Source organism: Papilio machaon, chromosome 23, assembly GCF_912999745.1.
Source record: "Papilio machaon chromosome 23, ilPapMach1.1, whole genome shotgun sequence".
NCBI classification, from domain to species: Eukaryota; Metazoa; Arthropoda; class Insecta; order Lepidoptera; family Papilionidae; genus Papilio; species Papilio machaon.
Window position 1 is genome coordinate 2,793,161 of NC_060008.1, and position 27,045 is coordinate 2,820,205.

Consider the following 27,045-nt stretch of genomic DNA (forward strand, 5'->3'; position numbering starts at 1 on the left):
AATCATTTACTTACTTTTTATTTTTTTTGTATTTATGTCTATTGAAATTACTCGCTTCGAACGATTAAACAGTGGATAAATATCATGTTTTTGGATAATGATTGAGCGAACAATGATGTATGCTGGATAATGATTGAGCGAACAATGAATGTTCGCTGGATAATGATTGAGCGAACAATGATGTACGCTGGATATTGATTGAGCGGGCAATGATGCTCGCTGGACTGTAAGAATCGACTGAACTTAATGACTGAGTGAACAATGATGCTCGCTGGACTATAAGAAACGACTGAACTTAATGATTGAGTGAGCAATGATGCTCGCTGGACTATAAGAAACGACTGAACTTAATGATTGAGTGAGCAATGATGCTCGCTGGACTATAAGAAACGACTGAACTTAATGATTGAGTGAGCAATGATGCTCGCTGGACTGTAAGAAACGACTGAACTTAATGATTGAGTGAGCAATGATGCTCGCTGGACCGTAGGAAACGAATGACTTTAAATTTGACTGAGACTGAACTTTGATGTAAATAAGAGAGATTGAGACATGATTCCAGGGATTTAATACATTTAGATATGACGTCAGACGATGACTAAGTTGGAGGTACGCTACCTACAACTCCACCAAGGAAGCGTAAGTACGCAAAACGGAGGAAAGTAAAGAGGAAAAGAGCTCCTTCGACGTCGTCAAGTGAGAATAAAAGTAAATGTGTGTATGTAAGGACTCTTGTTGGGATGAATGTGTATTGATGTATGATTGCGTGTGTGTGAATGTTTATATCAAGGATGAAAAGGTTCTATACAATTAAATCAATGAGTATAATATGCAAAAGATATTAAGATTGAGTATTTTGTTTTCTTTGTGTATTTTGTTATGTAGACATGGGCTTAAGAAGTATGAAAATTTTCCGGAAAACGTAGTATGAACTCTTGGCACTTCACATATATTACGTGCAGAGCGTTGAATGAAGATTAGCTCGTGATTGTATGTAATTGATGAGTGATGATGAAGGATAAGAGCCGGTATATATAGTTGCCTTACTGTAAGAACTTTACATTCCCTGTACAGGTTAGCTGTTGGATATCTGTATGGGCGGTTTGTGCTGTATTTTAGTATACCGCGTTGGGCTCTCTCGAGTGGAAAAAGATTTATTTTATTTGAACCTCCCCAAGACGAAATACAATAACTTAGCACAGACTGACATAGGGAGTAATATAACATTTTAATGATGTCTTTTATATGCACAAACCCTGATGTTTTGAAAACTGCAGTTAATTTTCTGATTCGCTGAGTTAATTGATTACGCTAAGATATCTAATTGAGGTAACTTTTTGTATGGTCTGGCATTTACACATGATATTCGGGAACCTGTTTTGGCAGGTAGATGAGGTGTGTGCAAGTAGAAAGAGGGACTCGAAATTCTGCGGGTTCTTAATGGAAAATGTTACATGCTTTGTTTTTTCTATATTTAATGTTAATCTATTATTTCTGAGCCACATTGAGATGTTGTTAAACGCTCCCTGGGCTGATGCAAAAGTCTCAGGCCAGGTGTCTCCTTGGACAACTAAAACTGTATCATCAGCATAAGTGATAATGATACCGCGATCGACTGGGAGGTTGCAAAGCTCGTTTATATAAACTAGAAAGAGGGTAGGCCCTAGTATACTGTCCTGCGGAACACCACAGCTGACAGTAAAGGGGTCACTTATATGAGGTCTTATCTTTATGCTCTGTGTCCTATCCGAGAGGTAGTCTTTGAAAAGGTTAAGTTGAACATTTTTGATTCCTTGTTTTTAAGACCTTCTAACTTGTTTAAAAGTAGCGGTATTGGCACAGTGTCAAAGGCCTTTGCAAGATTTAGAAATAGAGCAATACTCTTCTTTCTGATAGTTTTTACATATCGACATATTCTGTTAATGTTAGTACAGCATTTGAAGTCGACCTATTTCTTCGGAAGCCAAATGGATTTTTAGAGAACATGTTGTTGTGTTCTAGATAACTGACCAATCTATTGTTAATTATCTTTTCAAAAACCTTCGATAAATATGTTAATATGGAATTGGGCCTGTAGTTACCAACAATCATTTTATCATCACTTTTGTGCATAGGTATTTTTTGCCATGTTTAAGAGATTTAGGAAAGACTCTTGACTGTAGGGAAAGATTAACAATGTGTGTTATGACTGGTGCAAGTAAGTAACTATTTTAGCGTAGTACAGCGGAGGAAAATTTGTCCCAGCCCATGGAGCTATCGATTTTTAACGCGTTAATGGTGTTCAGAATTTCAGGTATATCGGTATCTGTTAGGATCACGGAATTTAGTGTTGTATTAGTTGGCTGTAGACTATTACTTATATCAGTGTCGGGAGCAATATTTTCTGCGAGAGCTTTACCTATATTAACAAAATAACTATTCACATCGTTGACTGCTTTTTTTTATATAGTTGGTTATTTTCTAGAAGATCTTGTGATACCTTGGGAATTGTTTTTAAATGTGTAATTTCGTTTATGATTCGCCACGTTATTTTCATATTTTTCGCTTTACTAGCTTCCCTCAGACGTTCTATTTCATAATTGGCTTTTGCTTTTCTAAGAAGGGTTTTACAGTGATTTCTATAACGTTTATATGTCTTAATAAAAATAACATTAACAGGTTGATTTCGTAATTTCATATGCATTCGATCTCTATTTTTCGTGCACCTTAATAGTCCTGACAAGATCCAGAGTTTTTTTAGTGTCTGGTAATTGGTTTAGATATAATATCTAAAAGATAGTCTGTGGCCAAGTTACAATCAGTAGTAATAAATATTTTTGAGAGGTCTGATGCTTTGATTGTTTCAGAAACTTCTTTGTAATTAGTCTTGGTAACAGTGATAGTGAAAAAGGGTTTTGTTTGGTTAGTATCCATGACTAGGAAGGAATATGGTATCGTGGTCGGTGAGAGCATTTTGAACATTATGTTCATATCACCTGTTATTACGATGTTTTTTTTATAATTCTTACATGAGATTAATAGTTCTTCTAATGATTTAAGGAATGGTATTACATTATGAAATGATTGCGATCTGTTAATGGACTTTAGGATAATACCATTTTTTTATTTGTTATAATACAGGTAGCATCTGAAAGTTTATGTTCAAAGGAATCACAGTGTAAATAGTTTTTAGTGTATATCATTATGCCATTTTTTTGTTTTTTTTTTTTAAATTCTAGACTACTAGTATTGTACCCCTTTATTTAAGGGATACATAAAGAATTGTTAAGCCAGCATTCTAATAAAATAATGGTGCCAGGACTTATTGCTATTCTGGAAAGAAGTAATAGGAAACCGTTAAAATTGCACAATATACTCTTTTCTTTATATTCTGTGTTAGAATCTTTAGTTTATGTGTTGGTGATTTTATTAACGAGTTGAATTCTTCAGATGTGCAGGTTTGTGCCTTAGATGGTACAATGTTGTCGATGTTATCATTAATTATTGAGATTGTGTGGTACATTATTTGTAAGTCGGATATAATTAAGGGTACATTAGTACTCCTACCAAAAAAATGAATGGATATAAGTACTACGCTTAGGGCTGTTTGTTTTGTAAAACATCAGAGTGCCTTAGTATGTGTATACATAATACGACATATTAATAGAGGTTTAAATTGATAAAACGTATGTTTTGATTTTGTAAACAAAATTCGTGTTCGTTATTAAGTAACAATAACAGTTTTCATGAAGTTGACAGTATTGGAGGAATGATGTTGTATTTTTATTGTTATGAGTTTTAATACTGTTAGTTGATAGTGTGAAATTGATATTTATATCATTGTATATAAGATATTGTAGATTAGTAATATGACACGTATATTGCAACTTTTATTGTAACTTTTCATAAATTTAGTGTACATGAGTAATATATAATGTTCTCCAATGGTAGTAGTAATAGGCCGTACAGTGTGTTGATGTTTACACAGTACCAGTATTTACAAATTAAGCAACCGTAATATGGAACATTAATTTCAAGGTTAGCATACTTGTATGATAAACAAATTGGGGAACTAAGGTGAATTTTATAAGTATGCCTGGCATTGTACACTTCTATGATGCGGTGGTAGTATGTGTGATAAGAGTAAGTTGATTGTTGGCAGTTAATTGTATTATTTTGGGAGTGTTGATTTTTATGTTTTAGTAAAGTGTGTCTACATATTACATTTATAAAAAGAACAAGCAAGATAACATTATGGACGGTATATGTTATACAAATGTGTTTAAATATTGTACTACGTAGAATATTTTAATTTGTGTCCGTAATGAATGTAGTTGATCTTCGTTTTTAATGACAATGCCCCTTCTGTTTTTCGTAAAAGTATTTTACCATTTTTAACCCAGCTGTGAGCGTATTTTTCTGCCTTTGCTAATTCTCTGGCGAGAAAATGTACTCTTCTAATTTTTGTTAATCTCTTTTAATCTTTATAACATGTAAACTGGAATGACTTCTCCGACGAAAGGAAGTTGCTTGGAGTTTAGTTCGTCAGTTCTGTTTTTTCTGTACTTTTGACAGACGCTAGCACATCCATTTCAGTCCAAGTATTGGTAAATTCGACAACGACTGTAGACGTTGTGGAGTCGGCTCATTCTTCTCAATTTGAACATCCAAAGTATTAGTTAGGCGCTCAAAAGTTTGTAGGAGATTGGATTTGGAGTCTGCTTGTTTACCAGGGACGTTTCTTATTTCAACGGCTGTTTTTAGAGGAAAAAGTTCCAAAGTATCTAATCGCTCTTCAAGTAGCGATGTCCGTTTTTCCAGATCGCCTCCTCAGCTAACGTAGATAACTTACCTTCAATGTTTTTTAATTGGTCCGTTAGGAAGTCTAGACTTTTATCAAGCTCTTGGTTAGATTGATCGACTTGCGATTTTAAATCATTCATAAGAGCTTCTACTTGAGTCTCTAATAATTATTACGTAGGTTGAATACTTTTATGAGGAAAATAGATACTTTTATACCGTTTTATAATATTGTATTATAGTTACATTGTTAAATTAAATTAAGATTTTATTATATTGGCTTCAAAATTATAATAAGTAACAATTGGCAGAGTTCCTGATGTTTTAGTGTGCCAGGAGGCTACACATTTCGTAGGATGGCCGAATGTAATAATTTTATAAAAGGTAGTTTTAGTTTTCTTAGATGGCAGCACTGCTCGACCCCGCCACTCTTTTGTGACAACTTCCGGCGAATGGATTGAGAGTGGTGGGGTTGAAACAGCGTTTTGATTATTGAGTCAGGAGCTCGGCAGTCGTTGGATATCCGTCGATGTGATAAGTCGTCTAGTGGAAAGACAGTCGTCTAGTAGAATTGACCGTTAGAAATGTTGAAAATGGAATAAAAGTATTCACTGTGCAATGAATTGGAGTTTTTCTTGACATATCTTTTTCATCTGAACCAAATTTCATCAAGATCCATTGAGCAGTTCTGGAGATACCTTCAAACAAACATTCATCCATCCATCTAAACATTCGCATTTATAATATTAGGATGAATAAGATTAAATTATGTGCCTCAAAACTCTGCATTAATAAATTGTAGCAAAGCTGATAAAACTTTTTATTAAAAGTGTAATATAAATAACCAAATTCATAGTTCACTAAAGTAAATTGTTATGCTACAATTATGCACTCAATTCAACACCGTATTAGACATATTTGGTACAAATTGCGTTGTAAGTTTGGTCACTCTATTAGCATCCTTGCTTAATGTCTTTGCCGTGGCGAAAAAAAGTCGGGCATGTTTATCTTGTGCGAGAGGCGAACGTCGCTGCCCCCGTGTGTTTCTGCCCTAATCGATTTCACTCCGAGCCCGTCTAATTTGGCGGATTAATCGCAAACACCCTAGCGCTGCTAATTTCATTGTTTATTGTAACAGGCAAAGCTTTGTGAGTGTTCTCTTTATGCCATATTTCATATCATAAGAAACTAATTAATTTAAACTATCTTATATATAAAATTCTCGTGTCACAGTTTTCGTCACCGTACTCCTCTGAAACGGCTTCACCGATTCTCATGAAATTTTGTGAGCATATTCAGTAGGTCTGAGAATCGGCCAACATCTATTTTTCATAACCCCCCCCCCCCATTTATTTTTTTTAACTGCGCGCGGACGGAGTCGCGGGCGACAGCTAGTATAATATTATAAAATATAATAAAACTAAATTAATATTTGTTGAATTTTAGTCTTAATATAGTCAGACAGTTAAATTACCTCCTGAAATCTGTCTGTTGATTCTTTTTTGTATATTATTAGGTAGCATCCGAGCAAGCGGCCATCTAAGTTCGCGGTTATAGTAAAACAAACCTCTGCCCACACTGCAATTGCAGATGCGTTGCCTAGCTTTAATCGAAGAGGGAGAGGACGCACAGAAAGGGAATATATAGTTCAAATCAATATTGCCTACTTTCTAGATTGTTCTAAATAATTTTGTATGGTATAATAAATTTTAACAAATACATAAAATATAATATACTTATTTTCTTCTGTTGTCAATACATACATAATATGTATCATATAAGTAAAACTAAACAAAAGCTTATGTAGCGATAGTTGAAAACTTTTGTCAAGTTTATGGCAGTTTCGTAGCCTGCAATATATTCGAAGCTAAGATTCGAACACGGAGCTTCGAAAAGATGAGACCCATGGGAAAAAGGTAATAAATATACCTGTTCCAATTGCAAACTTTTCGTATCATACAAACATGCCCTGATTGTAGATTTCTATTTTTGAAACACTATTATAAAAACACTAGCTTTTGCTCGCGACTCCGTCCGTGCAGAACAAAAATTTGTAATTTTGTCTGAAGGAAGCGTTGAAATCTGAAATATTTATAACTGCTTCGTAACTCTATAGACCATTTGACTTTTTTAATATCATTTTTTACTAAAAAAAAATATATTTAATACTAACACCATACACTCTTTAAAGAAACTATCAGCTTCTCAAACGCATCTGCTGTTCCTCTGGTATTGTAAATGTCTCTGTGCCCCGTTGAACACCTCGGTGTTCCCGCTGCTCGTTTGCCTCCCTTATCTTATAAAAAAAATCAACCAAATTAAAAAGTTATACCTTCACCAAGTAGACATAGAGGGAACTAGTGAGTGGAATAACATATATATCAAGATTTAAAACAATAAATAACTTCTAAACCATTGATTACGCTCCTTAAATTGAATTGTATTTAAAAACGTTATAAATAACATGTCAATACAATATTATGATGTACAATACAATAAGAAGTCTATAACGTAGCCTATTATTGGGGAAATAAATTCTTCCTTAAGAATTATTTGTTAAGGGGTGAGAGGGTAAGGTGCAGCGCGACTTATAGGGTTAAATACTTGCAGGGATACTCGGCGATAGGGTGAGTGATTCTTCTTGATCTTCTAATTCCATCTGATGATTAGTTAACATGAAGTATTATAGTCCATATTCAAATGTGAATTTTATCATTTTTAGATAAATATTACAATCAAAGTCTAGATTACACATAAATAATACAAGATAATTTATAAAAATCTTAGCCATTTTTATCTTATTTTATTTCTTAACCTCTACGTTAATCAATCCTAATTAATAGTCTTTTCAAATGTCATTCCTTAAAACCGTTATCAATAAAACTTCATTAAAAAAAACCACACAATTATGAAATCCTGCTCATTTTAGTATTATTTTTTATCACATCAGTACCATTTTAAATTATAAAAGTATCAAAATTACTTGCGCGTTGTATAAACTCGTAAATAACTCTGCTTGTCATTGGACTCCATACGACGACAACATAATTTCGAATATCGAAGGGTTATGTAACCGCTACATTATTTTTTCTAACAGTATCTGTCATCAAAAGCAACTTCTTGTGGGGATTTTTTTTTAATTGAGACGATTTACTAACTTAACCTTTGTTAGCTTCTTTTACTTTTTTTATAAATGATAATACCGGCTCTTGAATAGTCAAAGGTTTTTTGTTCCTTTGTCGCGGATTATGTCTTTTAAATAAAAAATAGCTCAGCGTAAAAGTTTAAGTATTAAATTATTAGAAATAAAAAAGAAATCGCTTAATGCAACGGATTTTGCTAATTTATTGAAATCCGAACTGTTATCAGGTTGTCAAAGAAAAATTTATAAAGCTTCCTAAATTTAAATAATCTATTAGGTAAATAATATTTCTGTATATTCAAAAAGCGTCGTCGCAGTTACTAAGCGCTTGAAAGGACAGTACCAAAATCTATCCGTCCAGGTTTGAACCCCGCCATGTACCAGTATGTTTTCCTATTTTCGAATTTATATAGGAAGGAAATCTTCATGCAATATGCACCTATCTGCGAAGAAATTCAAAGATATTTGTAAAGTCAACCAACACGCACTAACTCAGCGAAGTTGACTGTGGCTTAGAACCCTAACTATGGGTAGGCTCCGAGCTCCTTGGTTGGAGCATAATATGACAATATTCAAAAGAAAAAACAAATGACTAGCCATTTTTATTTGGCAAATTGAAATAATAACTCCTTCGATCTACGTCATAGTCTTGACGTCTTACATTGTGTAAATATTTTTAATTTAACATTATGGTACGTAATACGTTTCAAACATCTAACTAAAAGTACGATGTAATTTCACCAGCGAAATGCCTTTATCCGCTCTACGTATGGACCACATAAACAACCAATTGCTTAGAAAATTCTACCTAATAACTACCTACGTAAGACAAAGTCCTGACCACCTAAGTCGAACTTCTTATACAAATAATAAATATTCGTTTTGTAGTATTCATTTTATAGTAATATTAATGCTAGAAATGAAATGGTCTTGTTTAATAGAATAACTTGAATTAATGAAAAGCAATATTTTTTTTAGTCTACATTGTATATTATTAAATATTTTTGGAAATGTGTTCCATGAATGAAAACTAGTATTACAGATACGAGTATTTCAAGAATAAAGAGTTGTTGCAAAGTCCAAAGTTCCTTAAAAGGTTTAGTATTGGATTGATGCAATATAATATGCAAATCAATTATGAAAAATCGCATAAGAGTGGATATAAAGATACAAAAGAACTTAGTAGCATTAATATTGTTATTTGTTTCTCTTAATATTTTTTTTTTTGTATGAGGTAACATAAATTAAGATTTTTTTTTGTAATATTCGGCGTTACGAGCCGGCACGTTTCTCTCCCACGCAGCCATCCATCTTTAAGCTAAGACAGACCGGCGCTCGGTCGACTCATCGCGTTAATTTGCTTCTGTGTACGCGACGCGACTTTACCTAACATTTTTATCAAACTCTCCACTATTACTTTTATAAACATATACATATATCAACTACCCGCCTTGTATAAACATAAGCAGAATATATATGGTATATGTTTGAATAATAATCTTTACTATAATATAGTAGCTTTTAAGAATACATCTCTACCTTCCACATAAATTAATTTCTCATGTTTGGATACCTGTTCAGATGTCTTTGAGTTCACACTCGGACAGACAACCATGACGAGGGGTAATTTAAGGAACAATTTCGTTATTAAAATCAACATTTTTGAATTGTGCTGATTAAAAAAAATCCCGTTGCTAGTCTGCTTTCCTTTTCTTCACAATATGTCTTAATCGAATTCAAGGCAATCACAACAAAATCACACCAGCTATCCGTGTTGATAACGATCGTGTGTAGCGGTCGCGCTGTGCTTGACATTGACGGATATCCGCGCGGCTAGAGATTATACCCGCCTTTTGTGACGGATACCGCGTCCGGATTATCCGGGGGTGTCGACGAAGCACGGATAAGGCGGTTGAAAATTTATAAAAAAAAATTGTCATCGTTAACGTCTCTTGGTATTGGATTTTCACATGAAGTTTTTTATCTCACTTTCTTATTTGTACTAATTTTGTAAGGATTGAATTTTGAATGTATGGTGATTTTATCTCGTAACTCCAAAAGCGTTGAACGGATCTCAATAAAATTTGGTATAGATATACCTATATATTGAAGTTTTATAATACCAAACGGACGAATTCATTGGCGACAGATATAGTACGTAAGTTTTACTAGCCGTCAATTATTGTCTGATATACTTTAGTAATTCTCTCTGATATACTATGGTATTTATTAATACCGGGTCCATACAACAGTACAACAGTTTTACTGGAGCGAAATAAAGGAAAAAAAAAACTTGAAGATTCAGTGTGAAATGTGGATTTAGGAAAGCGGACCGCTTTTAACATTAATGACATCTAAGCCGGGCGGTGTCACTGCGAGTGACGCTGACAGATGTGTGCCACAGGACGTGTAGGGATGTACCAAACTCCGGAGTCAAAGGAAAAGGAAAACTTGTAAGTTATAACTTAAATAATTTGAACAATTTTTCAAATGAAAATGTAAATATCATCTGCAATGATGGAAATCAAAAAAAGACATTGGTACATAGCGGGATTCGAATTCAAGACCTGCAGATTACAAGCCAAGTCCTTAATCCCCTGAACCACAGACAAGAACCATCGAAAATTTAATAAATAAATATATTAAATAGTAAAGTATGTTTAATTATATTCTTCTTCGTTTGCCACATTGTGTAAGTCAGTCGGATTTGTTGCGTTTATAAATTAACCATTTCTGTATGGTAAAGCTAAGTTCACAACGTAGTGTATACAAACACTTCGATAATTCCGCACTTCCGTCTCCGCGATCTCCCGGGTGACAAATGGACGGGCATCGTAAATTGAGTTTGTGTGCCCCGAGACGCGGCGCTTAATCATCGTTTTCCCTTGCATGTTGCAACTCAGTTTAGTGGGAAATTAATGGACGTACAATCAAAATGTTTAAGGCATTTTGTTCCTTGATTATATCATCTTTTCAGACTTTTATTCTGCATCGAGATAAAATAAAACTGGATAATTTGTATTTATCACTGATCTCTGTGATATCCTCTAGACAGGTCACTGTTTGAAAATTACAGCATTTCTTTTCGACTTAAAGCTCCAGTTGAAGTTACTGTCGGTTAATTCTATCTCTATTATTAATTCCGGTTTTCAATACCACTCCCAATCACTATCGTCAGCACAAAAATGGAATCAAATCGGCACAAAGTACCTCGGCTTATAGCCAGCTCATCAGCGGAATGTCGGAAGCCAATGGAGTTTTTGTTTCTCATTAAATTAATTGATTTATTTCTAACTAGCTTTTCCCCGCGACTTCGTCCGCGCGGAATAAAAAATAGAAAACGGGGTAAAAATTATCCTATGTCCGTTTTCTGGTTCTAAGCTACCTGCCCACCAATTTTCGTTCAAATCGATTCAGCCGTTCTTGAGTTATAAATAGTGTAACTAACACGACTTTCTTTTATATATATAGATAGATAATCTATTTTGTCAGTACGCGCATTACCATACGCGTATGCCTGAACTGTATTTTGGAATTGCACATGTCGTATGATTATGACATTGCATTACGAACTTTTATAAAATAAATGCGTCATAACTCAGATATGTTTTAGAGGCCGTCTATACAAAGTATCAATCACTTAACGCTCTAGGCGTGCAACATATTTGTAGGTCCGAACATCTGCACAAAAAAGTATTGCCAACTCTTTCATTATTTACGTCTAATGTAAAGAGAGCAATATATGTATTTTTTGGCTATAGAAATCCACGGTAGTCTTATGTTTACTGTAGGTATATATGTTGTAACAAAGGGAACTTGTTAGCTCTGTTTACGTCGTTTAGCTTTAGACTAGACTTTTAGCCTACTTTTAGCGACACTCAATCGGGATAGACTTTACAGACTTCAATTTACTTTATACCAACGCCCTGAAAACTCAGGTTGTAACATAAAATTGCTGTTATTGATTACCTATACAATGTTATTTCTAGACCCGACGGCATAATATTTTACTACCGAAGACGTGTGCACACTACTACAAGCACTCAAACATGTGTACCAACGCACACATGTACAGCTTAAGAAAAATACTCCGTGTCTCGCGAGTTTTTCTTAGGAACTGTGATGTCATGGAGAGTCATGTCTAACTTGCTTTCAAAAATATTTAAACTTACAATTAATTTGTTTTTAATAATTTTGTGCTTGAACTTATTTCAAGTTATTTCTATTGTTCATTCAAAAGGTTGGTATTATTTTTAATTTCATAGGAATATAAAATATACCAAAGTCAGAAGCGCGTTGTTGACCATTTATATAGAAGTACGGTTTTTTATATCCAAACATCTCTTGGTCTCTTATAATTGATTCGATATGGTAGGCATGCAAGACATATTTATGTAAAGTTGACAAGAAATTCATATATACCTACGCTTCACTAGGTATAATCAAAACAATCGAAAATTTATAGTGAACTAGTGTTCTCTTGTCTAGATCATTGGCGTAGGCCAAACGTAGTACTTATGCAAATTGGTCTACGGTCAAATCAATATATTTCTGTACGTATATTTGTTAAATATTGTTTAAAAAATCTAATCTCGTTTAAAAAGAAATAAAAAAAAAATTAAAGTATTAGATTAAATAGTCTCCATACCTTTTCGAACTATGCGCTTCTCATACATACACGTTCCTGCGTCTCACGTGAATAACTCCATCCCACTCACTCATATCACGTCGGAAAGGGACACTGTACAAGTTTAGGACTAACATTTTATATGTTGGCCGGGTCATGGATATAAAAATCGTTTTTCCGACATATATGTGGATATATGAATAGGTATGTTTGCGCCATACCACTGTAACAGCGTCGTATAAGGCATTAGAAGTCCTCAATAATAGAGAATTATTGCTATTGTGTTGGTCTGTTCAGGATTGTGTGTATTTTTCGAATAATTTCTAAAGTTGTTTTCAACAAAAGATTAAAGAAAATATATTTATATAAAAGACAAAAATGACTAGGAAAGAGAAGAAAATTGCCAAAATTATATTTTACATATATATTATATTTTATATATTTAATATATTTTGAAGTAGAGCAAAAAGAATACAGTAAAAGTTACGTGTAGACTTATAGAGCTATGACTAATACAAAATAGCTGTGTATTTAAATAATATAATCACTTAACATCAGGTAGTATCTTAAGCATTAGATATACTTAATAAAATTAACATTGTATGTTTGTCCAACAGCACTGCCAACAGAAAGATGGCCTGGAATACGCCGCGTGGTCTCGACCACGGGGCGCCATGGCCATCAAACAAGGCTATGAGGTGAGACTCTATATGTTAGAGTAGATCAGACTTGTTTTGCCCACTGTACTATTCGAAACGTTTCATTTACTTTTCTTTCATTGATTTGCCTTTCATCCTGTAATCTTTTGTGTTTATTTGTTCGCTTATTTTAAATTCTAAATAGTACATAGATTTTCTTTTCGTTTTATTACTTGCTGGCTGACTTAGCTTTTTCCTCAGTAGCCTTTATAATTTTAAAAATGGTTCAAAATATGCGTAATTTTGTTACTGTACAATTCGAAAGTCGTGAAATTTATATTAATACATCTGTTCTGTTAAATTATACAAGTGTTACGGCAATGGAATTCTACGGTCAAATCTGTTAGTTAAAAAACAAGACTGGCTGTACTAGTATGACAATCAAGAAAGGAGTACGATTCAGTCGTTTAAGCTCTAGTCTAGGCCGTCACTTTATAAACTTTATAAAAACCTATATACATAAAACATTTATTTACATACGCGTGAAAAAGATTATCATTCTGAGTCAGTCGAGTAATAATGTATGCCCAAAGATTTGCATCGTAATATAATAACGTTTTTAATTATGATAATCGATGAATTGTAAGTCGTGGAAAAACACCACATTAACGTTGAGGCTACATACGCCGGTTATTATGTAAAACGTTTTAAATAAATTACAAACAATTGTTTAAAGAATCATCGTATACTTGCTTTTCATACTACGTTCGTTACGTTTGGAAAACATTATTAATATTATAAATGCAAAAGTTTAGATGGATAGATAGATGTTTGTTAGAAGGTATCTCTATAATGGTTCAACGGATATTGATGAAATTTGGCACATAGTCTGGAAAAACACATAAGCTACTTATTAAGCTTTTTTTTTAATTCCGCGTGGACGTAGTCGCGGGCGAAAACTAGTTATTAATAAAGTAAACACTATTATTTTATTAATAAATTGACGACTGCTGATTGCTGAAGGGATGATTGTCGATTCTCTCTCACAATCAATTTTTAAGAAGTTAACTTAGTATTCTGTATAAAGTCACGCGTGCATTTTTTATATATTACAATTTTTCCCCTACATTATATACCTTTAAAGCGCTATCAAATTTTCTCAAAGTTATATGGCCGTGCCGTAGTTAAAACTTGGCAATAAAAACTACATTTATTACTTTTCTTTTAAAGTTTCATCGCGAGTAATAATCAATAATATAAAGTAAAGCTTCAATTCCAAATATAACATACACTTTATTACTGTTCTTTTAAGTAAAAAAGATGACAATTTAAAAGTAAGATTAGGGTTACTATCACTTTTAAATTGTCTTTGACTAGGGAGAATTTAAAATATCAACACATTTTATTATTAAAATTTTTTAAATATTAGTGGAATTGAAAAATTCGAACTTATGGAAATTCTTGTTACTTTGTTAAGTTTTCAAAGATTTACATCTAACCTTAAAATACTCAAAGTGTGTCGACAAAACATCGTCCATCCTCAAGTTCGGGGTAGTTTATGTCAAAACTCGCTATTAGCGGCGATAGATGGCGCTGTATTAAACTATTTCTGTACAACGCCCGGACGTCGACGTAAGATATTTTCCTTTTACGACACAGTATAAAAGTATTTCGTTGAATATCGCAAGATTTACGGTTTATTACGTCATTTTTAAGGTTAGAAAACTCTTCATTCTACCTACGGATTCGAAAGCTATTACGATTTTATTGGTTATCATCAAAAATATAATGATACACGTAAAACAACAGATTCTACGACTTCATTAAAATTTATATCATATTCAGACTCATCTGCTTTTGAAACAAAAGATAATCTAGGAATGAATGTTTGAAGGATTATTTCTCCTAGCGCATTCGCACTGGCGCTTTTTTAACTCCGCGTTAAAACTCTGTTAACAGCTCTCGAGCCATGAACGCTTTAAAATCTCTCTTGTTTCCTTCATCCAGTGCTCAAAATGTAACCCTGCGCCATAAAAAAGCGTCGCGTTTTACAAACGCTGCCGTATGACCAATTACATGGAAATGCATTTCTTCTATTTGAAGGCTTTTTAGCGTGCGTTAAAATAGCGCGCGTACGTAGCGAAGCGTACTAATTTCTGAAATAAAATTTGTTTCAAATAAGAATAATACTGGAACCACGTAATAATATAGCGTTGTGATGTTTCTCTAGATGTAAGCAATATGTGTATCTTACTAATATTATAAATGCTAATGTTTGGATGTATGGATGGATGGATGTTTGTTTGAAGGTATCTCTAGAACGGCAGCATGAATCGCACTGAAATTTGGCACGATGTACATAGCTCGGAAGTACTCATAGAGTACTATTTTTTTAATTCCGCGCGGACGGAGTCGTATGCGACAGGTAGTATCTAAATAAATAAATGTTTAAATTGAAAATCTTTTCGTATAATCAACATAATCTCAAACTACGAATGTGAACACTTAAATTAAATTTCACGTAGCGTCGGTAGAGGGCGTTATCTACGCGAAATTAATTCGTAACCGACCGCCACGAGAGGGTCCCCATAGTTTTTGATTTATAGTTTGGGTTCGATTCGTTACGTTAGCTAACACAAATTTGCTTTCTCATTTACTTAAAACTATTGCACAGTTTCGGTGAACCATAGACTGTTTTTTGGGAGAATTATTAATAGCTTTGTATGTTTGTGTTCAGCCGATAACTATCCAATTGCAATATTTACGTTGTTGGAGGTTGAATTTTTTTAAGGCTCTTGTCTGCACCAGCACAAATATAAAGAACAATCAAAACTTAATCTTAGTTTAATTTTTATTTAGAGACTACCTTAGTGTAAATTTAGTAAGAGAAATCTGCATTAAACGTGTCTGAATTATGTAAATTGTTGCATATATGAGGAGGATACATAACCAATGTATTTTATAACATTATCAAAATTTAACTAAGTATGTTGTTCTTGTAAAAATAATCTGGTCGCTAATAGAAGACAAACTAATAAACAAGTGACGTGTAAAAACTAGTCACAGCAAAGGGTGACGTGCAATAATTTAGTTAAGGAGGTCCGGAGATAAATTAATAACGCACGATTGGTCCGGCCGGCGCGACCACTGAGTTATGGCACTTTAGCCTCGGACCGCATTAAAATATTAGTTTTGAACTGCCCTTCGACTTCGACTCGTTTCAGATGGGGGAAGTCTACAGAGTTGATACTAAGCATTGATATAATTAAATGTAGCATTTAAACGTCGAATGACATATATATGTAATAAGAGCTTTTTAAAGTAGCGTTACTCGAAGGTGACAAATGAGCAAATTTAAAACCTAGTTTAATTTAAACAAAAAATCGTAAGTTCTAAATCACCGATGGCAAAAATGTGGGTCTAGCCTCAATATTTGTGACAATCGACTTAGTATGGTCATCATCAACTATGTCGAAATTTGTATGATATATTTGGTGTACTTTACACCCGATAGAGACGCTGCGCAAATATTAATACAGATTTTGTCAATGGCGATTGTCATAAATTTACTAGGCCCACAGTTCCAAGATAAATTTGAAGGAATTACTTAGAGACAGAGAGCATTAAGATAACTAACTCGGACATTCTAAATTAGCTAACGTTATCTTCGCGACCGGTGCGATTTAACTGACCATTGTCTGCAACCCTTTATCGTTCAACTATTTATTTGCAAGTTTAAATTTTTGATTTGTTTTGCGGGAACTAATGTTGGGTTCATGATTTATTATGTTCCATTTGGACTAAGAACTGAACTCTTATAATTCATAATAAGCGTTATATTATGTATGAATTTGCACTAACAATTAACATAAACTGTATTCATTACTTTATAAGTGTACGAGTCTAGTTAATCATAGCTGAGATTCTGTTTCAACCCTTGAGGTTTGATATAAGCGCTATGTATATGGTCCCGAATCTACTTGATTCTTCTAGAATCTACTAGAACAATCTTCCCAACAAAATGAATTTTCGTATGTTTCAGGCCAAGATGAGTACGGGGGACGGTACAGTTGGCGGGCACCAGAAGGCGGATGATCGCCTAGGCCACCACCAGTCCATGAGTCAGATGCTTTATGGTGCCGGCCTGGGCCCGGGACGATCAGGTTAATAGCTTTGTAGGAATATCACGTGGCATTCAAGGGCAGTACTATGCTAGCGCGTACTGTCTTTCAGCCACTTATCATCAAGTATGATAGTGCTAGTTTAATAATAGTGAAAAAGTGTCCTTCTCGTATGCGGTTTAGTAACCGTAGATTGTAAAACCGTTAAACAGAATGTTGGCAATTGGCACATACCTACTATGAATCATTAAAAGATAGCATCTTTCCAAAATGATTCGAATAAACACCAACCATTTCCAACTCGCCCCTCCCTTCCAGGGTCATCGTCGTCGTCTCCAGTTGGGGGCGCCGGCGGTGGTAGCGGGCTGCTAGTGGTGCCACAGCCGCTGGGCAAAGGTCCTGCTAAACTGCAGCCCTTGCACGCGCACGCCAGAAAGTACCACTGCAAGATGTGCCCACAGGTGAGCTCGAATTTAATTACCTATACAATAGTAAATTCTTAATATGTTTTATTTTCTTTGTTAAAAATACAATATAAAATACGTACAAAAATGCTCGTTTGTCGTTGTTGGCTATCAAATTGGATTCTTAAAGTTGGCTCGAAGGACCAAAGATGGCCGACTCGCGGGTCGTCGTCGAAATGATAATGAACGTCGACGCCGGCTGTCACTCATCAAAATTCAATTCGTCAACTGTGTCATGTAGTATCTACAAAACAAATAAATCAGTTCACACTTTCGTATCGTACATTAAAGAAAGAAATAAGTAAACTTTTCCTACACTGAAACATAAATTATTGCTATTAATAAATCTACTTTAAGTATATCTTTCTTTGCCTTTATTTAATCACTAGACTAGTCGCTTATTTTTCTTTCTCCTTATTATATACGAACTATCGCGCTTAAAAAAAACATGAATTCATTTTTGTATCGCCAGTTTGTTGTTTACGATAACTATATGTTTGTATTGTCGTTGTATCATATCATGTTGAACTTTTCAATAATAATGATTGTCGTTTCATTTGTTGACCGTACTCGCGTGTTGCCCTACGCAAACCGTAATTATTTCTCTATCGTGACTTTTTTGCGCTACCGTAATGCGTTTAGCGGTGGAAATAACGCATCGCGTATAATTAAAACTCAAACATTATCATATCATCGTTTACTTTTAATACTTTACTTGGTAAACGTTGGCTGTTACCACGAAAGATACATGACGCCTTTTAAGGTGCATTTTTTTTAACATAGAATACTGGTGTATTTGCATAATAAAAAACAATTGAATAAAGAATACGTTAAAATGCTTTGAATTTTGTTGTGCACGTTATTCAATTGTTTTTTTTATAGGAATCAAGTCGGTCGTTTAATATTGTTAATGATTGACGAGTGTAATTAAAAGTACAAATGTTCTATTGTCATTACATGTTTTTCTTTCTTGATTAATTATATTCACAATAACTTACAAATTGTAGGTACTACTAATAATTATATACCTTTTAGTTGTAACCATATGTCTAGTTTCTGTGTTATCCTTCGATTTTATGTGTCCTTTAGACGTTTAAGAGATAACGTACCGTTTATGTCTAACTTCAAAATCATGTGGTCTTTAACTTTTATATTTTAGAACCTCAGCTACTTACCATTATCTTCCATTGTTTTACATTTCAAAAAAAAAGTTCCAAACATTCTCCGACTGTCTTTTCTAATTAAAAGAAAAAAAACTTATCATATGAAATAAAACTTTATGAGCCCTTATCCAAAGTTCGGAATCAAATGCCAATGCTTTTACTACGCGACATCACGTGGCTTTCTAATCAAAACCGCGGGCGCTGTGGAATGCCATCACAAAAATGTCCCGAACGCTGTCGAGGCGGTGAGGAGAAACGGACAGACGGAAAGACAAAAAGTCGAATCGGCTAATACTTATTGCGTTTGTGTAAATTTTCGCATTCCCCGGTCGGGACGTTACGCTTTTGGGTTTCGCCGATTGGCATTTGTTGTCAACATTTCGATAAAAAAATCATGTATCGTAGCAAACATTTCGTCTGATAAATTTCTCCTGTAGCGTCCATCCCTTACAAGGTAAAAGAGGGTGGACGTGTAACGAACCACTAAAATGGTACGACTGTACCACTTATGCATTTGCTTTTCATTTTAAGCTAGTTATTTGACTATCTACTATTCATTATTTATTTTTGTACCTAACTAAGTCATAATTTATTCAAATTTGTTATCGAGTGAACTGTATTGTGGTGTTAAATAATAAAAGATTGTACGAAAAACATTTATAATTCCGTAACAGTAACACACAAAGCCAGAACTAGCAAGAAGTGAAAAATAACAATTGAAAGTCGATGACATTTTACAATATTAATGAATAAAAAAGAGTATATATATATAAAACCTCTTTGACTGGCTCTGGCCAGTCACGTACATAATAATAACTATCTAATTAAATAAAATACTTACTGAGATTTGACAAAGATTAATTAATAATTATTTATTTCTAACATTTAAAGAATATATAGTCTGTATAAAAAAGTCATCAATGCGTTTGAAATGCGTTAGCAGTACTATTAACTCGAATCGATTATGAAACTATTTATATCACAAGATAAAAATCTCTTATCAATAATTATATCTCCCATAATTAAAACATAAAAATATCAACAATATAATCTCTGAATGAATTCAAACATTGAACAGAAATAGCAAAAAAGTTGAGCGCGTCTCGCCACCCGTTTGTAACTCCCGACCGACGCGACGCCAAAATGTTTGGCGAAACAAAACAAAAACTTATTGTACCATCTTACCTTTTTAACAGTTTATTACAAAAAAATACAAGTGGAAAATAGATTCCTACAACTTTATGGCATAATTTCTGACCTTTAGGTTAAAAGATTTTAGATTTCGCTAGATAATGGTAAAGTTTCTGTTGTAAATATTTTTCCATTGTTTTTGTCTTCTTACATACGCTTAACGTGGACGAAACTGCAACTTTTTAAGTTTCAAATGGTTAACTATGATCTCACTAAAACAATAGAATTTATTTTTTATATTATAAGGTGGCTTGCATCTAGGTCGCTAATTGCCTACCTTTAATAGACGGAGGACGAGACGCACGGAAAGTCCCTATTTCCTCTATCTATGCGTTCCATTCTCTATCAGCTCCCTCCATCTTATCTTATCCTTTCCGTATTAGAAAAGAGTGAGAAGGAAAAGATAATTTTATACTAAAAATGCTTAATTCTGCCTGCTTGGTTTGACGTAACATATTAAAGCATCAATTTACGGTCTCTATTCACCCCTTATATTAACACCCTGACTACTTTAGCAAAACTAAATGTGCCCAATAACACACACCACTCCGCAAACGATCAAGCAAATTCCTATCATTACATGAAGCACCCTACATTTGTCGACCAACATTAAATTAATTCCTATATCAAAGAAAAAAGAACCTTAAATCCAAATGAATAGCATCTATATCTATAGCAAATCTAAATTTGCAGACACTCTATGAAAATCGGTAATGTATTCGGATGGTAACGTTGAATTTGTATGATAATGCACTTTATTATGTTGGTTTTAGAGTTGAAGATGCGTTATTCATGTATTGAACATAACGGTAAGTTGTATGGGCACTTATGGGCGTCGATTTTTCATGAAAAGAAAATCACATCCACTTCCGGTCATCTGTCTGATCTGCACAGACAGACGGCGCAGCAAATTTGTTATATGTTAGACATTTTGTATTGTTCACTTCAGAAGGTTTTGGAGACTTTTTACTATTGCATATGCTATAACTTATCGGTTAAGTTATTACAATTCAGGTATATGCAAGTTACATGTTAAATAAGTTTTAATTTTCATGTATCCTTACATTGTTTAAACGTTCGTGAGACATAATTATAAATTAATTAAGAACGTCTTAAATCACGTGTGATCGTCCGGTGACGGCACCGACTAGTGTCTGTCTGTGGGAACTGTTTATCTGTCTCAGTGCGAGATGCGACGCGACTGCGAAGTCCTCAAAATAAACACTCGCCCTGGAGATGGACCCCCGCCGGGTCCGAAACTAGTCGGTGCCGTCACCGGACGATCATACGTTAGCTAAGCCGTTCTTAATTAACTTATCCTTACATACCTAATTTAATAGCTGTTATAGAAAGAAATAAGTTCAATTACAATTTTAAAGATAATTAGAAAAAGGTCGCCATTCGTAGCATTAGTGTAAAACAAATTTTCTAATAGTTCACATTTTATGTGATTGTTTTTTTTTTCAATAATTGAGAACATTAATGCAGTGTATAATAAAATGGTAGTTGTTATATTAAATTACAATTAGTTTTTATATAAATATCTAATTATGGCTATGTATTAAATGAAGACATAAAAATATAACTTCATTTTGTCTCGTCAAGATTTACCGACGTTGGGCCATAAAACCGGCTGTTTGCGGATACAAGACGCACGCAAGTTGCAATGACCTCGCAGTCCGCAGGCAGGTGGGCGGCACACGCGGCCGCTTTCTGCAATTATCACTTGACACCGGACGACAATTGACATTATTTTTGGAGCCATGAAGTATACTATTATAATTCGCGGATCAAATTACTTATACTTTATTTCCAATAGAAATTCTAGTTAGTGCAATTTCAACATGATTTGAAATAATAATCTTAAAACTTATGAGTAGGTATATGCAAGGATACGTCTAAAAAAATTATTAAGAGAGAGAGAGAGAGAGAGCAATTAAAAAAATAGAGCACTGCGACGCTTTCGAGTCGAGTCTCTTTTTATTGATTTCGCGTAAAATATCAATCAGAATAGGAGTTAATGGTCTAAGATTAAATGAGATTATATCAATATATTTGTTAAAAATAAAAAGAAAATATTGTAAATAAAAAGCCTAGATGGAGATCCATGTTCTGTGAATGATGCTAAACTACCAGCATGAATGATTACATTCTAATCGCGTACTTCGCGGCTCAACAGTAAGCGGGCGTTAGACGAAGCGTGCAACTTAGCATTTTCATATTTAATCTCCCTTTTTACGACCGTTAAACAGTTTCGAGCTTATCGAGACACAGGCTTTGTAGTTAATTTAAAACGCTTTATTAAGTTGACGGGCAAAAAGTGGCAACACTCTTACTTACGATAAATACAGTGAAATTATAAAACAACGGAAGTCAATAATTGTGTACTTAGTAACCAACAATTGTGACGGATAACGTCTTTCATTATATTTATTACTACTTAGAAGAAAATACGTAATTTTATAGAGTAATCGTTTGTTAGTAATTTATGTTTCATATCTACATATCTTTAGAGCATTTTAATCGCTAACAAGATATATTTCTTTATAATCAGTGAATGCTTTATCGTTTTAACCTTGATTTCTTTGTTTTATTCTATTTTATTATAAACTAGCTTTTGCCCGGCAATTCGTCCGCGCGAATTTAAAAAAATCCAATTATAAATATGTATAGCTAGACAATGTAGCTTTCTAAGGGTAAAAGCTCTTTTGAAATCGGTCGAGTATTTCTTGAGTTAATTCGTTACATATTAAAATACAAATCATTTCTCTTTATATGTATAGATAAAATTAGATAATGTAAATTTAGTACAGTGAAACCTGGTTAAGTGAGACATCAAGGGAGCTGCAATGTCGTTTCACTTATAGAGGTATTCCACTTACCCAGTGTCTTAGATATACAGGTATAAATAAATATCTGTCTTATTTACAGAGGGTTCCATTAATAGAGGTGAGAATACAGGTTATTTCAGTTTATTTCAGTTTGACATTTTTCAAATAAACATCTGTATGATAGTAAAGCGAAACTAAAACTGAAGGTGATTGAAGCTCAAAATTTGTACTTACGTACTTGTAATTACGTGTGGAATTTGTGGGTAGAATAAAAATGAGTAAACAAACAATGTTATCTCAGTTACAGAGGTTTATGCATATAAAATTTACTCGCTGTCTCAGTTATAGAGGTAACTATGATGATAAAACGAAAGAACAAATCCCAGATATAGAGGTTTACCTCGTCCCACTAACAGAGGTAATTCAGTGCCAAAGTGTTGGGACCTCAGCATGAGTTCCAGTTATGGAGGTTTCTCACTTATCCAGGTCCCACTTAACCAAGTTTCACTGTATAAGAAATGAGTCTCTTATTGCCCATATCAGTCCTTTTATAGTTACTCAAACACTCGTTTAGTTTATTGCGCTGGTGAAGCGAGGAGGAGAGGTAAACTTCTTACTAAGTGTACCCTTAATGTAGATTTTTCGTATTTAAACTACACTAAGAAACCATTAGTGACCACTAAAATAATGTCAGCATCATCATCAACCTGCCCTTATCCCTATGGAGGGTCGGCACAGTATGTACTACTCCTCCATACATCTCTATCAGCCGTCATATCTGATAGTGACCACTAAAATAATGTATACTGTCTTTAATTTAAAAAATCTCCTTCAAATATTTAAAGACATGTACATTTAATAACTTCCTAAACATGTTCATTATGATGACATGTTATTCATACCACAAGACCTTTGTCTGACAAAACGCGCGGTCGAAATGTCTAAGCAACCGCAGAGCACAACCGCGACCGCAGTCTTGCTTCGAATTAATTCCACTTCGTTTTCATATATCATGTTTGTTTTGACTTAATATTAACTGACAGCCGCATGAGCTATCTATTTTCGGTATCGTATCATATTACTCAATATTATGATCAAATATAAGGCTCTATATATATGAATAAATATAAGGCTAAATTGTTAGCTTTGCACCTCGATTCCGTCCGTGCAGAATTAAAAAAAAATTTAATCAGTAAGTTATCTGTCCTTCCAAACTATGTTCTACCGAATATCAGCGAGATCCGTTTAGCTATTCCGGAAATACGTAATAATCCATTCATCTAAACTTTTGCATTTTTATTATCTTTCGGATTTAGAATTAAAATACAAATAAGATTATGATATTATTTCAACCAGAATTGTTATATTTATTATCTTACAAATACTAATTTAACTACTATTTCAAAATCAGTTTTTGACCCATCTTTGTTCTCTTATATGATAGGAGTATTTATTAATATCAGTTTTGTTGTTTAAATCCTTCTTCTTGAAAAAATAAGATAACTTTATGATTTAGGATAACATAATCGCACTATTATAAGTTAAATAAACCCACATAAATTGTTTAAATTATTTTAACTCAAATCATAAGCCTTTTAATCGAAAACAAAGAATAAGCCTTACTTAAGACAAGATAATTACAAGGATTATTTAAGACACTCATAAAGCCAGCGCGGAATTAAAAATATATTAATAAATAAAGCCTATGTCATCCGACAATAGAACTTCCTAACAGTGAAAGAATTTTTCAAATCAGTTCAGTAGTTACGAAGCCTACTCAATGCAAACAATAAATAAACAATAATTTTTTTCTCTTTATAATATTGGTTTTAATAAATTTATTAATTAATAATAACATATTTCTAAATATAACTGTTTATATTTTACTGAATACAAAAGTAATTCATTTAAGCCTTTCTAAGGAATAACGTTGTAACCACAACAAGCTTAGTGGTCAGGAAGAAAAGCGTGGGTAGCTAATACTATGAGGCACAAAATTCTAAGATATTTTAGTAAAGTAACTTTTAAAATGTAACAAAAAAGATTGTCATTACTAATCTTTTTTCATTTAAAAGGTAAACTAACTATGAAATGTATGTTATATCTCCATAAATAATCTATATTTTTTGGCTGTTTCTTTTTATTTGAACTTAATCTATATATATAAAAGAAAGTCGTGTTAGTTACGCTATTTATAACTCAAGAACGGCTGAATCGATTTGACTGAAAATTGGTGGGCAGGTAGCTTAGAACCAGGAAAAGGACATAGGATAATTTTTACCCCGTTTTCTATTTTTTTATTCCGCGCGGACGGAGTCGCGGGTAAAAGCTAGTCTATATATATAAAAGAAAGTCGTGTTAGTTACACTATTTATAACTCAAGATCGGTCGAATTGATTTAGTTGAAAATTGATGGGGAGGTAGCTTAGAACTAGGAGACGGACATAGGAACTTTTTTATCTTGTGTGCATTTTTTTTTATTCCGCGCGGACGGAGTCGCGGGTAAAAGCTAGTTATTCATAAGTTAAAAATCCTTTAAAAAAGTATAACGGCTTGTATTAAAAAAGACCAAATATCCTAGACATTCTTTTGCGATATAGGAATCATTTATCATATTAATCTTAAATATACGACTATCCTAATTCCTTAAGATGTATTCCAGACATGCACGAGACCCTTTTAAATACGTGCAAAAAATAGTAAAGGGTGCACCACATCACAGGTTAAACACAGAATCTGAATGACAATGCGTTTGTTCGCTAATAGCCGTTGCGGTGCGAAGTCGCCTTTGTGATGACGCCTTAAGGGAGATAATTCATCATTATAATATATTAAAGTGATGGCCATATGTTATCGATAAAAAAATCTATCTTTTTGTAAATAACTATAATAACTATATATATATATATATAATGAACGTATAATGCGAAATGCACATACATATAATGAGCTGACGAATGGAAAAAGCTTGAACCGACGACCGACATTGTCTTTCAATTTCTTGTATTAGTTATGATAATTTCGTAATAAAAATAAACAAGACAGGCTAGTTTAATTATTAATAAATAAATTAAGATATGAAATTGCTTCACAGCTGTATACTTAGAAAATACTGAAATGTACTTTTTACATATCAACTACTGTTCTTTTTATCAAACTGGAATATATCGATATCGATACACCTTAAAACACAACCCTATCACACCTGGGCATAAATCAAAATAGCAGATTGATGGTATTATGTCAACATGCACAATCACAATGTAGATTACTTTGCATAATAATTGTAATGCTTGTCAATTATTGAATAAAACATTAGACCCTAATAAGGGCAGATGGGTCGCGGAATTTGTATGTGAGAAAGAAACTAGGAATCTATAATGGTACTTAGAGTAATTTGTCATTGCGAAATTTCGTACATCTTAAATGATTTTATGGAAATTATAAGGATTAGAAAATGTAGATTGAAAAATCGTGAGAATATTTTTTTAGACTATTAGTTTAAGTTATTTAGAATCTTAAAGCAAATTTTCTGTATCTAAACCTGAAGAGCTGAAGATTAACAGCAATGACTCTATTATAATTATGATCCTGGTCTTGGAAACGTAAGGTTACGGTTATTCCAAACTTGCCATTTGATTAATGTCTTAAATCATCTGAAACTTTATCTATCTTGGAAGGTCAGGGCAAATTAAATAAATTAACTTGAAAATTATTATTGAAAAAGAATATAATAAATATTTCATGTATTAAAGTAATTTAGTAACTTAAATATTTTAGAATCTAAAACAAATTCAAGATTACAAATCAGTAAGTTGTAACTAACCACCTCGCTACAAGTAAATCGTGCATTCAAATAAAAAGGTACGAAACAGTAACGAGAAGTACTTAAAGCCTTTGCCACCAAACACAATACATCAATACTCAATAATCTTATAATACTACGATATTGAAGGGTCCCGGTACAAAACCGCTTATTGAAGCCAATCGAAGGGTTAAGATTTCCTTTTTAAAGATTTTACAATAGTAAATTGTATTTATTACACATAGGAAGAAAGTAAATATTTATACTTTACTAGCTGTCGCCCG

At 33.4% G+C, this 27,045-nt stretch overlaps 1 protein-coding gene across 3 annotated transcripts in view; it reads left to right on the forward strand.

Moving 5' to 3' along the window:
- The window catches only part of LOC106711224 (zinc finger protein rotund), a 129,423-nt gene that overhangs the window by 40,466 nt on the left and 61,912 nt on the right, over window positions 1-27,045 (forward strand). For 2 of the 3 annotated variants that reach the window (XM_045683636.1, XM_045683637.1), the window contains exons 4-6: window positions 13,166-13,246; window positions 17,229-17,349; window positions 17,626-17,768. In XM_045683636.1, coding sequence (XP_045539592.1) covers window positions 13,166-13,246; window positions 17,229-17,349; window positions 17,626-17,768 — 345 coding nt within the window. The remainder of the gene's footprint in view (window positions 1-13,165; window positions 13,247-17,228; window positions 17,350-17,625; window positions 17,769-27,045) is intronic. The other variant, XM_014503496.2, reaches the window with a different exon arrangement.